Source organism: Gallinula chloropus, assembly GCF_964237585.1.
Source record: "Gallinula chloropus genome assembly, chromosome: 1".
Lineage (NCBI taxonomy): Eukaryota > Metazoa > Chordata > Aves > Gruiformes > Rallidae > Gallinula > Gallinula chloropus.
Genome location: NC_140085.1, coordinates 43,884,921 through 43,899,192, shown reverse-complemented (window position 1 = coordinate 43,899,192; position 14,272 = coordinate 43,884,921). Strand labels below are relative to the sequence as shown.

Below are 14,272 nucleotides of genomic sequence, written 5' to 3'. Positions count from 1 at the left end.
CCACTTGCTGCAGACAGGGGAGGGGTTTGGTAGGGTTGGGTTGGTCCGGCCGGGGGCGGGGGAGTGTCGGGGTGCCCTGCGGGGGGCCGGGGCGGGCGAGCTTGAGTCAGGGCCAGGCGCTGGCCCGGGTGGGCAGGGAGGTGTCCCTCGGGTGAGGTGAACGAGCCGCGTCTGCAGCGGGGGCCGGGAGGGTGGGGCGGCTCCCTCTTGAAATGACGGGCGAGGCCCAGCCCAGGGCGGAAGACTGAGGGGCGTCCCGCGAGCCTTAAGGGCCTGAGGCGGTGTCGTGGAGGCAGCGCAAGCCTCGGGGAGCAGCCGGGGGGCTGCGGGCACCGCGACACTCAGGTGTGGCACCCGCGGGGACTGTGTGAGGTGAATGGCTGGTCCCTGGAGGGAGCGTGGCCCGAAGGGGCGGCCCGGCATAGGTCTGCTTCCATGGGCTGGCTGACTGGCCAGCGCTCCGCACCCAACAAGGGATAGTGAAGGGTTCCATATACAGCACTGGTTTAGGAGCGTTGGTGCCCTTAGGTCTCCTTAGGATAGAATTTGTGGGTCCTTCACTTCTAGTGATGGCGGTTCTCATGCCCGTAGGACCTCCACCCTTCCCCTGAAACTCTTACTGAATAGGGACAGGTTTCCAGATCCAGGGCTTACCATGGGTTTATTTGGGTTCTTCCCTGACAGTTTTGGGGGAGTCTTCCTTAGCAAGCTGCCTTGTTTCAACAAGAGACGCTTGTGATGGTGGTTTTGTCTAACGGGCAGTGACAGGACATGCCACTTCATCAGGAATCTGCTTCTGCCTGCACTGGATAAGTGACAGCTCACGGTCTTGCCATACAGCATTAAAAAAAAGAGGCTTGTTTTCCCCATAAATACAGAGCTAGCAATTAACCTGGATTCATCTGCCAGTCTCTGACATTGTCAGTGAAATTATACATGATGCTCTAGAAGGTTTTATACATGATGCTCTAGAAGGTTACAGTGGTGATATTGGTTGATGAAGGACTTTCATACAAGTATAATCAAGGCACTTCACAAGTGTGGTATAGATACTTCTACTACTGAAATATAGTAAGTTCAATGAAACGTTTTGATTTTTTTTTTGTGCTCTTTTCAGAGACGTAATTCAGCATTTTAGATGATAATGCAGTTTCTGACAAACCTCACTGGTTACGTCAGTCAGACCACAAAAAACTGGAAGTTCTTGTGACTTCTATCAAGAGCAATTTGTTCTGGGCTAGCTGTAAAGGTGAAAAACTTTATGCTTTTTCATGCCCTGGTTATATACAGTCAAAATGACTTATAGTTTAATTCTGAAGGTTTTTTTACAGAAATTCATTTATTTACCCTTGTAAATTTAATTGAACATTTCCAGAAGGAAATTGGACACTGGAGCTGGCCCTGCCACCCAATGGTAGTATTAGGGAATTATTTTTCATTGCTTCTCTTAATATAAAATCTGGAGGAAAGCAGGCAGATTTAAGTGGCAAGTCCCAAATAAATAAAAAGAGGATTTTTGTTGTGTTTTTTTTTTTTTCCCAGTAGTATAAGGTGCTGCCCTTGATGCAGGTAGTCCCTTTGTCCTAATGCTGTTCCCTAGCATTGGTGTTTTGTGTTAGGAGTCAGAATTTTGGACGCCACTCTTAAAACTGAGGTAATGATGACATCTTCATCAGTTTCAGAGCATGGCATAGCTCTTGAAGCTTCTTGATTTGCAGCACAGTGAAAGGGAGGAACCTGATCAGATCCTGCAGAGGAAGAGCATAGCAGAACTCTGCTATTTTGCTTGCCTCCTAGTAGCACTGGAAGGGCCTCTTGATACATACCAACATCCCACCTCAGCCAGTTACTATTCATGCTGAGTGTAACTGGGAGGATGACTGGAGACATGGGTGGAAAAGTTGACATTGAGGAAATGGTTAATTCTAGTTGAATGAGTAAAAGGACCAAGAAATAATTCACAGGCAAAACACTATTCTTTTCTGTCTTTTATTTTTCTGCTATGTATCTTGTTATTTTTTAAAAACTTGTTTCAGCCAAAGCAATTACTGAGTTTTAAGTGAATGGGTGAAATGTTTCTGGCTGCCTTAAACCTGAAAAATATAATAAGAATTTCTCCCACCTCCATGTATCACCCACCTTGCAATGCCCAGAACACAGTCCATTTGTGAGAGTGGTTCCTGGGAATAACATGGTTCTGCTTACTGGGGGGAGGGGGGAAACTCACTGAACTGAGTAGTCTCTATTTTTGGAAGAGTTTTTAAATAGCACTTAAGGCTTATAGTGAAGGAAGCTTAAAGAACCAATATATTGCAGATACAGTAACATGTTCTAAAAATTACATTTCAGTCATATCCTCATAAAAGGCCAGCAGAGGATGGGCAGATAAATTCTAAAACATTAAGCTGTACACTAAAGAAAGTCTTTTACAGTGTTTAGGATCTCAAAATATAATATATTGAAATGTCTTGGGGGGTTCTCTGAGTTCAAAGATCCATTATATTGTTCTAAAATGTGTTATATCTTTTGCAAAATGATATTATTATGAAAGGCAATTAATTATTTTGCAGTCAACTTGGTAATAGAATATTGTATGAGAGAATATTGCTACCTTCTTACAACTGGCAGCTCAGAGAACATTTGTTCTCGTAGCTAAAAGCCTGAGCTGGGGCAAGGGGGACACAATTCATTATCCTGTGTGACTGTAGATAAGCCACTTAATCTTCCTGGGAAACATTTAACCATTGATAAAGTAGTTTCTCTCTTCTGTCTTGTCTATTGCAACCTACACACTTCAGGACCAGTTCAGTTATGGGGACATGCAGCACCTAGCATAGTGTGCCTTCCCAGTGGTCTGTCTTGAAAGTGACAGTAAAGCAGCTTACTCCATTGCAGAGACTCACCTGTCCCATAAAAATTTATAACAGTGGATCCTGTATTTCCGATGATGATGGTGGTGAGGCTGTAAATACAGGTTCAGCAAAACGGGATCTGAACCCACACTGCATATCCAGGTATTCCCACACCTGGGGAGAAACAAGATGTTTGGGTCCCACCTCTCTAGTTCAGGGTCCCACCAAAAAGATCAGATCACATCATCTGTGCTTTAAGCATGGACTTTAGTGACAGCTGAAGATCTTAATGAGAAGAATCGTTCAGCTGAGTGGACTCTCCAGAGAGGAGAATGTGAGAAGCTGTGTGATGACTCCAGTGTTTCCAGGTTTGTCCTGATATGCCAGGTGTTGCAGGGGCAGGGGAATAACAATAACAGAACCCTGTATAATAAGCCGTACAATTTTTCTGCTGATGAGGCACTGCTTCAGTGTGAGACCAGTCCTTTCGGTCGGCAGGCCAGACTCAAGCAGCTGCTTCGCTCAAGAGAACGGGAAGGCTGTGCTGGACTTCTCAGTGTAACGCACCCGGCTGTGTCTGTGCGCGTCATCCGTGCCCTCTGCTGGCTGGAGAGGAAGGATTTCTCTAAGGAGTGTTACGCCGGCAGGTGTGTAACGCTTTTAACTCGTGAACTGCTGCGGGTACCTAAATTTGGCAAGCGCAGCCCATACTGAAGCAGTGCATACGATGTACAGGCAGCCTAAATCTATTGTTAGTCCAGTGCCCTTAATCACCAGCTGCCCCAGCAGTAAGGTGCTTTGTGCTTTGTTAAGACATTCACAATGTTACCGTTATAGGACGGCAGGGTGCCCTTAGCCTCCCTTTAAATGCCTGGTGGTTAGGTCCCTGCCTCAGGAAATCATCGCTGGCAAGCTATCATGTCTCAACCCGGTAAGAGGCAGAGGGAGCAGAGGCGGAGTCTCCAGCAGGAGACAGCCAACATATGGTATATTTCTTCTGCAGGATCTTGAAGTTCTGTTGAGTAAATACGTTTTCTGAGATGAAAACAGAGGCAGAGAAGGGTGACTGCCTACTCTCTTTTGTCCACATATCTACGCTGCTGAACACAGTGCTCTGGAATTGTGTGCACAGAAACAAAATGCTGGCTGAATAGATAAAGTGGCGATTCCCATTAATTTTCATACTGTCTGTTTGTGTCTAATTACTAATCAATAAATACCTTATCAGCTATAAACTAGGGGTTATACAAGCATACACTGAAAAATGTCATCTAATTACTACTAGCCAAGGAGAATTGTAATCAATACACCATGATGGTGGTAACACATTAATGCACATAATGAAATCCAAAGTTACTCCCTTAAGGATGCTAATATTGATAGGTGCCCTTTACCTCCTTGCCCTTTACTCTCTCATATGTAACAAGGGAACTACATATGCAGGAAGATTTTGCAGTCCTGAGTACTGCTGAGACAGTGAAAAGTAGCTGCAGAAGGCTCAGAACACTACAGGAGGCTCAGAACTATACAGGAAGGAACTGTTCTCCAAAGGCTCTGATCCCTGACTGGAATATACTGAAAATTAGGAATTATCTTGAATACCACACATTTACATTTAAAATAAAAGGCAAAAATTATAAAAATAGCATAATGCTGGGTTAAATTTCACTGGGGTCTTTCCAGAAAAACAGAGAGAAGGTCTGGGATACCCTTGCATTAGGAAATATTTAGAAGTATTAAGTCATCGAGTTAGACCCACAAGCTTTTTGAGTCTGTTTTCACCCACCTACACAATGTTTTTCAGTTGTACAGGAAAAAATATTTTAAAAAAGCACAAGAAAAAAGAAATTTCATTAAGAAAGATGAAGCCATTGTTAAATAAAGCAGCAATTTATTTATTTTTGGTTTTTAAGCCATGCAATAAACATTGTTTTGTGTTGATGTTATTGTTTGGAATGTCTCTGTGTTGGAATCTCAGACCCTGGTTTTGCAGGCTGCTTTGCTGTGGAAGAACTGGTATCTGCTAGTGCAAGGGGCTTGCACGAGCACACCGGAAACCTTTTCAAGTAAGTTATAAGTGTGTATGCTTGAAGGATGGAAATTAGTCCTTAAAAAAGTCGTCAGTGCTCTGTAACTATGTTTTAAAATTATGTAATTGTCATCGCTGCCTTGTTTGCATTGAAAAGTGATGGATAACAATGCACGATACATGTGCAAATCTAATCTGTGCCTGGGAGCTGTCTGGTGCACATTGCACAAGTGTGAAGTCTTCCACGTGATTCTGTGCTAGTATATATACAACAGGCTGTCCTGGTGTGATGCTGGGATTAAAGCAAATTTTGCTGGACTCCTTGGGCCACTGGTCACGTCCTAGGCTGTCTACAAGGTGGTCTTACTGGCCTCTGTCACAATCTCTCTCTATGTTCTTACTTTTAATACAGAAGCAAGAAACCGTAAAGCAGGGATTAAAGTATGATTTCATTTCTATTCAGGTTCTGTAAGTGCCAATAGGCATCTCTTTTAAGTGCCAGTATCTTTGGGTGTCCCAGCTTAAGCAACACAATAACCCAGATCGAGATTCTTCAGGTCAAGATGCAGAATTTCAGTTAAAATTTTAGCAGAATTTCTAGACGTTGAAGGAGAACATTGGAGGTAGTTTAATGACTTCCACTTTCACCAAGCCCATTTTAGCACCTCCCAGTCCCCAATCTGAATTCTGCCCAGATGGGAGAAGTGCAAAATAATGAATGACAATTGAAATGAACGTTCCTCCAGTATTCAGTCTTTAGAAAAATACAAGAACATAAACCCCTGAAACTATAAGGCTACAGAGAAAACAAATAGTTACAGGAAATCAAGTGAATGGAAGGTGAATTCAGCAGTGGGGGGGTGGTCCTCTTTTAGGAGAATACAAGTTTGGCTATGAATGTAAGATAGTCACCAGTAGCAGGAGGCATAACATCCCTTGTCCTCCTCCTTGCCTACCTAGAGTCATAGCAAGTCCGTGGAGACTTGCTGACTCAATGGTGACTAACAGAATATAGGTAAGGCAAATATAATAGAGAGCAAAATAATATATCTGGAAAATACTGTAATTTTACACAGCTGGTAGCTGACCTGAATCTCACTACAGCAAGAAGTTTGTAGGGTTTAAAGCTTGAATTGCAGGTACCTGTAGGTAACACAAATACCCCAAGTGAACATTTGAAAGGTGGCTGGTAAAGCACTGTCCATCAGAGTACAAGATATTTCTCTGGATAGTTTATTGCAACAGTCCTCTTTCCTCTCACCTTCCTTTTACTTTCCTGGGCCCGGCTGCTCTCACGAAAAAAAAAAATGGGATCAGATGGAGAGGCGTAATCTAACGTATCTATACTAACATATCTATACAGTGGCCTCAGGGAAAGGTTGTTGGTATCAAATGCCAGGCAGATAAAATCTGTTGAATGGGAAGAGACTAGTTTGTCCACATTCCCCACTGCTTTGCTCTTTCATATAGGCAGTTCAATTCCTCTACGTTTCTGGGGAGGTCCTGGGTGCTCTGTCTCAACTCTTATGTGGTTTTAACTTCTCATCATCTTTTTTTCTGGTGATTTCATGCTTTCTGTATCACAGATGTTCTGCTTGCTCTTACTTGGCTGATAGTCAAAATTATTTATGGCAAAACTTGAATATTTTATGAACCTGTAAGCTCTCTTATCACAAAGTGCCACAGATGCAGGTGTCTTTTGGAGTGCTAGATACAAACAAGCCTAAACTCAAGAAACTTCACCAACATTTAACAGAGCAGTGCAACCTTTAAACTAGAACTCTGTGTCCCAACATAAAATTTGATCCATGTTGTAGCATTATGCTGAAAAAATAAAACTTCATATAAATTATACAACATATACTAAGGCATTGCTAGTGATGTTTCCATATTTTATAAACCCTTTGATAGTTACCACAACTGCAGGATGAAAGGGAGGGACCGCAGGGTACAGAAGTTATGGTACCATGGCTTTTCTTTACCCAAGGTCAAATAACCAATATCAAAGCTGTAGTGAAAAAACAAGGTGGTGATCAAAACAAGAGCTGATCAAAACCAGCTGGCTTTTCTTGTCCCAGAGACTTTGCTACATATATATTTTTTATTCATGGTTCTACTTGGAACATTAATGGCAGAAATAGCTCTGACTTTTGGACTCAACACTGTAACAGCGATGAGAAGATTGTCACTTCCTCTTGATAACTTGCTGTCCAAAAGCCATAAAACATTACTTCTCCGTGGTAAATCTAAAGGCCTAATCTATTTTTTTTCTGCACGTCTGTTCTGACTGACAACCTGAAAATTTGAAGGCAATGGATGTAATATGTGTTTTCTGCTAGATTAAGGCATGAACTTTTCATAAATAAGGGGCTGCTATATTGAAATCCTCGGTATTTCCATTAGTGAAGCAGACGGTATCTGTGGGAGGTGCTGATTTATTTATGCAGATCATGCCTAGCCCTAGAGAGACTTTTTTAATCTATCTATGCCAGCAGCCACTCTTCACCCACCAGAAGTCCATCCATCTATTAAGCATCTGACATAATAATTTGAAAAGCTTATTTTATCAAATAAACTGCAGTTAATTGCTTCTAAATGCTTAAAACGTCTATGTGTAAATCATAACTAGACTCTTGATATGATACTGGACTTGTTTTCTTCTGAGGTATTTCTGCTACTTCAATGCTGATTTTGGCAATGAAATAACGTTAAGCAAATATTCTTAGTTCTGTCAGTAGACTGGATCACAAAGGTGGTCCTGAGATTGGGGATCATGGGCACTGGAAATGAAAACAGGGAGTTCCCATCCCCCAGCATCACTGCATCTTGTGGCCTCCACTGCTGGGTTTTCCATAGGAACAGACTGCTTTCCACCAAAGAGGCTGCTGAGGACACAATCAGGCATAGAGAGAGTCCCATGCTCACCAGCTTCCCTCCAAATGGTGCGGACAGCCCTGTCCAGTCACTAGGTTCAGCTGGATGGAGAAACTAGGGCTGATGACCAGTGCCAGTGGGAAGTGGTGCCACAAATCAGATGACTTGTGAGTACTGGTCAGACAAAACAACTGACAGTCAAGGAGGGGACATCTGAAGTAAGTGTGAGGGTTTGGGAGAAGAAGAGGAGAAGAAAGAAAGAAGGGTAAACCAGACCAGTACATCCTCAATTTTAAATAATGAAGTTGTAATATTTGAAAGCAATATTTACATTAAAGTTTAAACCTTTTGAAGAGTTATGAATATAATTAATCAAAAAAAATACAGTGCCCCTAGATATTGTACAAAGTGGAGGAATTTTACATTAATCAGGTACATTTTATGCTGCAAAGTCCCACAGATCTAAAGTTAAACCAAATATTTTTAAAGACCTAATTTTCATATGGAATGAAATTAGTTCCTGCATAACATCAAACCTGTTGACTGCAAAGACTCTGTGAAATCCAGGTTGGGATGTATTTAACTGGCTTAAGTATTCAAAAAGGTATTATAAACTTCCCCCCCCAAATATAACTGTTAAAAATCAAAACAGTAAAACCAAAAAATGTTCCTTGTTCTGGATTGTCCTTTTATATAGTATAATCCGTATATACAAACTGTTATCTCTTTGGCACAAATAGTAGTTTATACAACTAAACTGAAGAAATGCTTTCAAGCTGAAGTGTCGCCTATGGAATAGAAAAAGTTACCTGAAACAGATAAGACCATATGCCTTTCACAAATGATATTTCTAAAACACAGCCAGGGAAAAGAATATCCTCACTTACATGTGTTATTTATATTAAATGTCTCAAAATTTGTATTAAACAAAACAGATGAAACATCCTTATTTTACAGGATGAAGAACTACTGAAAGTACGAGTGTCATTTGCTTCTGAATCGTATCTAGTGGCAGTTGTGACAACGTTATGTTCCGCAGCTGTTACATTGAGTATATTATTTCCAAAGGTAGATTGGAAATCTTCTATTTCAGGGTGGGTAGATAATGTCACCTTATTCTGAGAGGTATATGAAAGCACAGTTCTGTTAGATGGGATCTTTTCCTCAGAAGCTTCTATATTAGCAAGTGAATTTGAGGACAGCTGAATGCAAAGATCTTCTGAAATGCAAGCGTGGAGGTAATGGATGTCATTTATATCAGCTCTAGGTTCACACCTCTGCCCTGCATAGCAGTGGCAATCAAATTTTTCTATGAATGTTTGCAGATCCTGAAAGGCTGGTTGCCCTTCTAGGGTGTATTTTCCATCCTTTGTCATTTGAATGACAATATTCTCAGGGTTCAGGTGAAGATAGTCACTGGAATTCCATTTTTTCCTTGCGCAAGCACCGGAGTCTTGGCATAAGACTTGGCTGCAGATTCTGGCTGCCATCGTGACATTGATGAGGTATGGGGTCAAAGTCCTCCTAAGGTAGTTGTCCAGAGTTCTACATGTGTTCTGTGAAAAGAGCATCGTATCTGTATAGTTTAGGACAGAAACCATTAAAACACTGTCATTCTAATAACTACCATAGTGGATATCTATGAATGTTTCTCCTGAGGTTTTGATAATAGCTATAGCTGGTTGTTGGAAGCATGGAAGCGAGTTTATCTGAGAAGCTGCTATATAGTTCAGGGATCACAGCAAATCTCTGTTGGGTGATTGCTGGAGATGTTACAAAAAGCACTTGTATCAAAAAGCAGACAACTTTAACCTTTCATTTTATCTGTATATTTCATGTAGCATTTTGAATCAGATGCATTTAAAGACGTTTCTTGAATCAAAGTTCTTTTTTATGTCATGAGTGGTTTGAAGGGATCTTGGGAGAAAAGCCTCACTTCTTCAGCCTGAAAAAATGCTTCTTTTGTCAAACAATTTCTGTGAGACTCTTCAATTTTTGCCCAACTTGAATAGCTAGGCTGCAGGAGTAAGGAGCTTTCATGGTATTTTTGAATGGAAAGTATTTTGGGAGGATGGTCAAATTGAAAGTATGCTAAGAGAATTGATCCTTCTAGTTGATCATGAAGTTGGCATATACTCTCTGTATGCTTGGCACAATTTAATGGCTTTGGGAACTCTTTCTTTGTTTCTGGCACTATTTCTCCTTCAGGCATTGGCCTCATACCACATATAGATACACCCATGGAGACCACTTCAGTAAAACTGAGGTATACATGGGATTTTTTTGTTTTTCTTTTAGGTAGATATAAAAAAAAAACCCTGCCTAGAAATTTTAATTGATGCAATTATTGCAGAAATGAGGCTCACAGTAATATTTCATTGCCAAAAGGCTACTGGCTGATAGCTGTGAGCAAAAAACCCTGCAATTAGTGCACAAATTCTGACTCAGCTGTGGGAAGTTCTATTTGTTCACTCAAATCCCCAAATTTAAGCAATAATAGGTTTTGCTCATCTGTATGGTCTCATATTGGGGTAATGGGAAAAAAAGCAGGTGCAAGCAATACCCTTTCTCAAAGACAGGCACATACATAAAGGAGTCAAAGTGGGATGCAGTTGGGAATTTGACCCTTCCAGAACTGTGGATGTTTGTTTCACCATGCTTTCAATGACAGGAGGTCAAGCACTGCTGTAGAGTTTCAGTTCTTTGCTCTTAGAAGACTTCAGTAGAGGCTTCCCATGTAGTAGTTGGGAATCCCATCTAGCTTGCCTGGGTATGAATGAGCTAGTTCAAAAGATTTATTTGAACATCCCTGTAACAATGTTTCTTGAACTATGTATTTGACTTTCCTAAAACAAATTGCATTCTTTTTCCCTCTTCTGACACAGATTTTTCTTACAATTAAATTAATCATTGTACTACTTACAACACACAGAACAGGCTAGAGCCGAAATTTCATACACTGACTCCTGCTAATGTTTTAAATATTATTAAGTACACCACTTTAAAAAGCAGAAGGATCCTTTTAAAATTGTCTTGGACAAGTACAAGTAATTTTTTCTGTACCTCATAACTGGATTGTAATGGAGATACAGGAATTCTTCCCTTAAATTAAACAAACAGGTGCTAACTTGCCTACAGTTACCATGGTAGCTTGTCCTCAGAGCCAAGACTGCTACTTTGAAGACTGAACCCTTACTCTGAGTGGTCAATGACAGTCTTCATAAGCCTCAAATGTGCTTTTTTTTTTCACTAGGGAAGACTGCTGGCAACATGGAGTCATCGTTTTAAAAGTAGAAGATGTGGTGTAAGTGATCATAATACTTTATATCCTTTTCATTTTATTGCTCTTTTAAAATGTCATATAGTAATTAATCTGGCATACCTTATTTTGTGTTAAATTCATATCACCCCAGATCACAATTCCAGAAGCACCCAGTGCAGCAGATTCTCCGATGGTATTTACCAGGTCATCCTGAGGGTAAATGTGGAAGGAGTCATAGTAATGTAAGTAAGCTATAACATAAGGCCAAAGGTATAAAGCATATAGTAAATTACATATCCAAAATAAGCACTTTGAAGACAGCAGGCAATTATACATGATGCAAATATTCTGCTCTCAATTACCCTATTTTATTCTGGGATTGGGTTGCACAGGTGATGCCAGAAAATGTTGCCAACTGTATCGGATTTATGTATGTCATCTGGTTAGAAAAACAAGGCTGTAAAACCGAGCCAGTGGTTAGGCATATGACTGACAGACACTTCTCCAGCCATTTTGGTTTATGTTTTGCTGCACTGCCTCCTGGCTGCTCAGAGATGGTAGTAACTGTTTTCAATAATGATGCCTGAAGTAGAGACAGGAAAGCACAGCATCCTTTTTTGGGGTGGTTTTGTTTGTTGGCTTTTTTTTTTTTTGGGGGGGGGGGGGGTGGAACTTATTTTCAGTTAATAGAGAGTACTAAACCAGAAAAGTAGTGAAAGAGCTTTCACGATTAGAAATCTCTTCAGAAAATCACTCTGAGCTTTTCCTGAGCTTGATTGAGGAAATTTGTTTCTGTTCTGTTCTCATTTTAGGGTCAGCTATTATTAGCCCAGCCCTAACAAAAATCTTAAAGCCCATGTGGGATGGGAGAGAACTATGGGTAGAAAAAGAGCTAGGGAAAAAGCACCTTACTGTGGGGCACAACACACGTAAAGGAATAATGTAAGGATGACAGGATTTAAATTATTCACGAGGAGCCCAGCAGGGACGCTAACAGCATCCCTTGCTCCCTGAAGGTATCCACAGAGCTGGGGGCAATGCATGGTGATGCTTTGTCCCAGGATGTTAGAGGACACCAGACACAATGCAGTCATCAGGAGCAAAACTTCAAAATTCTCCTTTCTCATGGTCTGTAAGAGATTCCCCAGACTGGTAGTATGTCCAATAGGGTGGGTGTATATAAAAATATGAAGGCACGAGTGCAGCCAGAACTGCAATAAGATGATTAGACCTTCATCAGAGCCTAACCTTGATTAACCCATGAGGTGCTGAAATACCATTTGGAAAGCTACTCAAGTACAACTAAGAACAGAATTTTTTTCACCAGGTTTTAAGCTCTTTTTTAAGCAAAAAGACTCCTTTACATTGTTTTTAGGGTTTTTATTATATCCTAAAAACCAGACATTTGGCTAGCCCAGTTTTACTTGTTTTCTTTGGAAGAGGTTACTCAAATTTCTTTCCTCTGACTTACTATACTAAATACATTTTCAAGTTTTGTAATATTTTGCTACATGTGAGAACTACTCACACTATTTGATAAATACCATGAGGAAGTTTTGAAAACAGACCTCCTAGCGATCCGTTTGATTGAATTTCTGTGATGGATTAATTTATTTTTTTTTAATACAAAATTTGCACACATTTTTTCCTGATACAAGTTAGCATATTTGCTAATTAAATATCACCTGTTAATTTCTTTCCATTTAAACTTGAAATGTTTAAGGTCTCCACTCACCTGAGAGAGATACTCATCATAGACATCTGTGAATACTGGACGCGTGTATACAAAAACTGGAAGGGGGTGAGTAGAATTAGAGACATGGGAAATTCTAATGGCTTCTTGAACTCTGTTGCGAACAAAGAGCTGGGCATTTCTGGAAGATCTTAAGGCTGTCTCTAGATATACAGATGGGTAAAGTGCTGTGCTTTCCTCCCACAACCAGTTAAGCTCATTATTTCTTTCTATTTCAATATCTAAACAGGTTCCCGTATAATTATGTGGGTTTTGTTTGTAATCATAGTTATAACAGTCTGGATAAAGGTAATATCCCCACAAACGATTTGGCTTCATTTCTATGCCCAGCTTTAAAGATTCCAACATAATTGACTTTGCCGCGGCTTCAAATTCCATTTTAGCTCTACTCCTGGCTTCGGCTTCTGACAGACTGAGGTCTCTCTGCTGAACCAGTTCAATGGATTCTTGCCTATAAATGTCTTTCGATCCCCAGTTCCGTATCCACACGGGCCTCCAGTTTTCCCAGTCGATGACAGCCAATCCAAACTGTTCATCTGAAGGAATATAGAACTGGATGTCCTCTTTGGCTTTTTTTAAATGATTCTCCAGCAGCAAGAGTTGGGGGAGTCCTCCATTGAATGCCTCTCCTGTGACTTCATTTTTGTAAGGATAGTAGCCAAGCCTGTCTGGATAAAAGAGAGTGATGTTTTGCCCAATGGATGTCTTCAGTGTGCTTCCAATGAGAGAAAAAAATGTCATGTCCAGCTGCACTCCAGTCCTTTCAGTACAGAGTTCTGTAGGAGCATTCCAGATAGAAAGGAAAGGTGAATTAGAAACAAGCGGACGAGCTCTTATGTTCACAGATGAGCAGCAAGAGACTAGAAGAGTGGCAAACACCATGCCAGATGCTATAGGATATGTACAGGTAACACAGACACCGAAACTTTGTATTTGTCTTAAAGTATCCATTGTAGCATGGGCAGTGGCATTAGGTCCTTCTGCGCAGACAAAAATTGAACTGTGTGTTCAGTAGGTTGGTAGTCTGTCAAAAAATGTTCCATACAATATATTTCTTTCAATTAATATCTATTAAGCAACATTCCTTAGGTGTAAAATAGGGGTGTCATTTATACACGGCTCTTTGTTGTTTCAGACTTCAAGAAACATTTCAGCAACTTCTGAGACCTAATGCAGAAAAATAGAACAAAAATAATAAAGTGATTATAAATATTTCATTTCCAACCATAAAACAAATACCATTTGTGATTTGGAATAATTGTAATATTTGAATATAGTTCCCCCTGAAAGGAAAAGCGCAGCATACAATCATAGAGGAAATAAACTCTCTATATAAAATTGTGTGTGTATATATATAAGGTAGATGTAAAACTGTCAGTGGGATGGCATCTGGTGAGTCATGGATCAGAATGAGTCTGCTCAGTAGTAGTCCTGACTGTGCCAGTGACTGATGTCTGTAAACTTTAGCAGTCTCGTAACGTCTTAATCAGCAGTAATCTACG

The 14,272-nt window shown here is 40.6% G+C and overlaps 1 protein-coding gene across 1 annotated transcript; it reads right to left on the bottom strand.

Annotated features, from left to right (window-relative positions):
• Nucleotides 1–8,651: 8,651 nt before the first annotated feature.
• On the bottom strand, nt 8,652–13,721 carry LOC311192880 (hyaluronidase PH-20-like; the record flags this gene model as incomplete). The annotated part of the gene is made up of 3 exons (XM_084265545.1): nt 8,652–9,311; nt 11,138–11,227; nt 12,753–13,721. The coding sequence occupies 3 exons, from the start codon at nt 13,719–13,721 to the stop codon at nt 8,652–8,654; spliced, it is 1,719 nt and encodes a 572-aa protein (XP_084121671.1).
• Between the last annotated feature and the right edge of the window lie 551 nt (nt 13,722–14,272).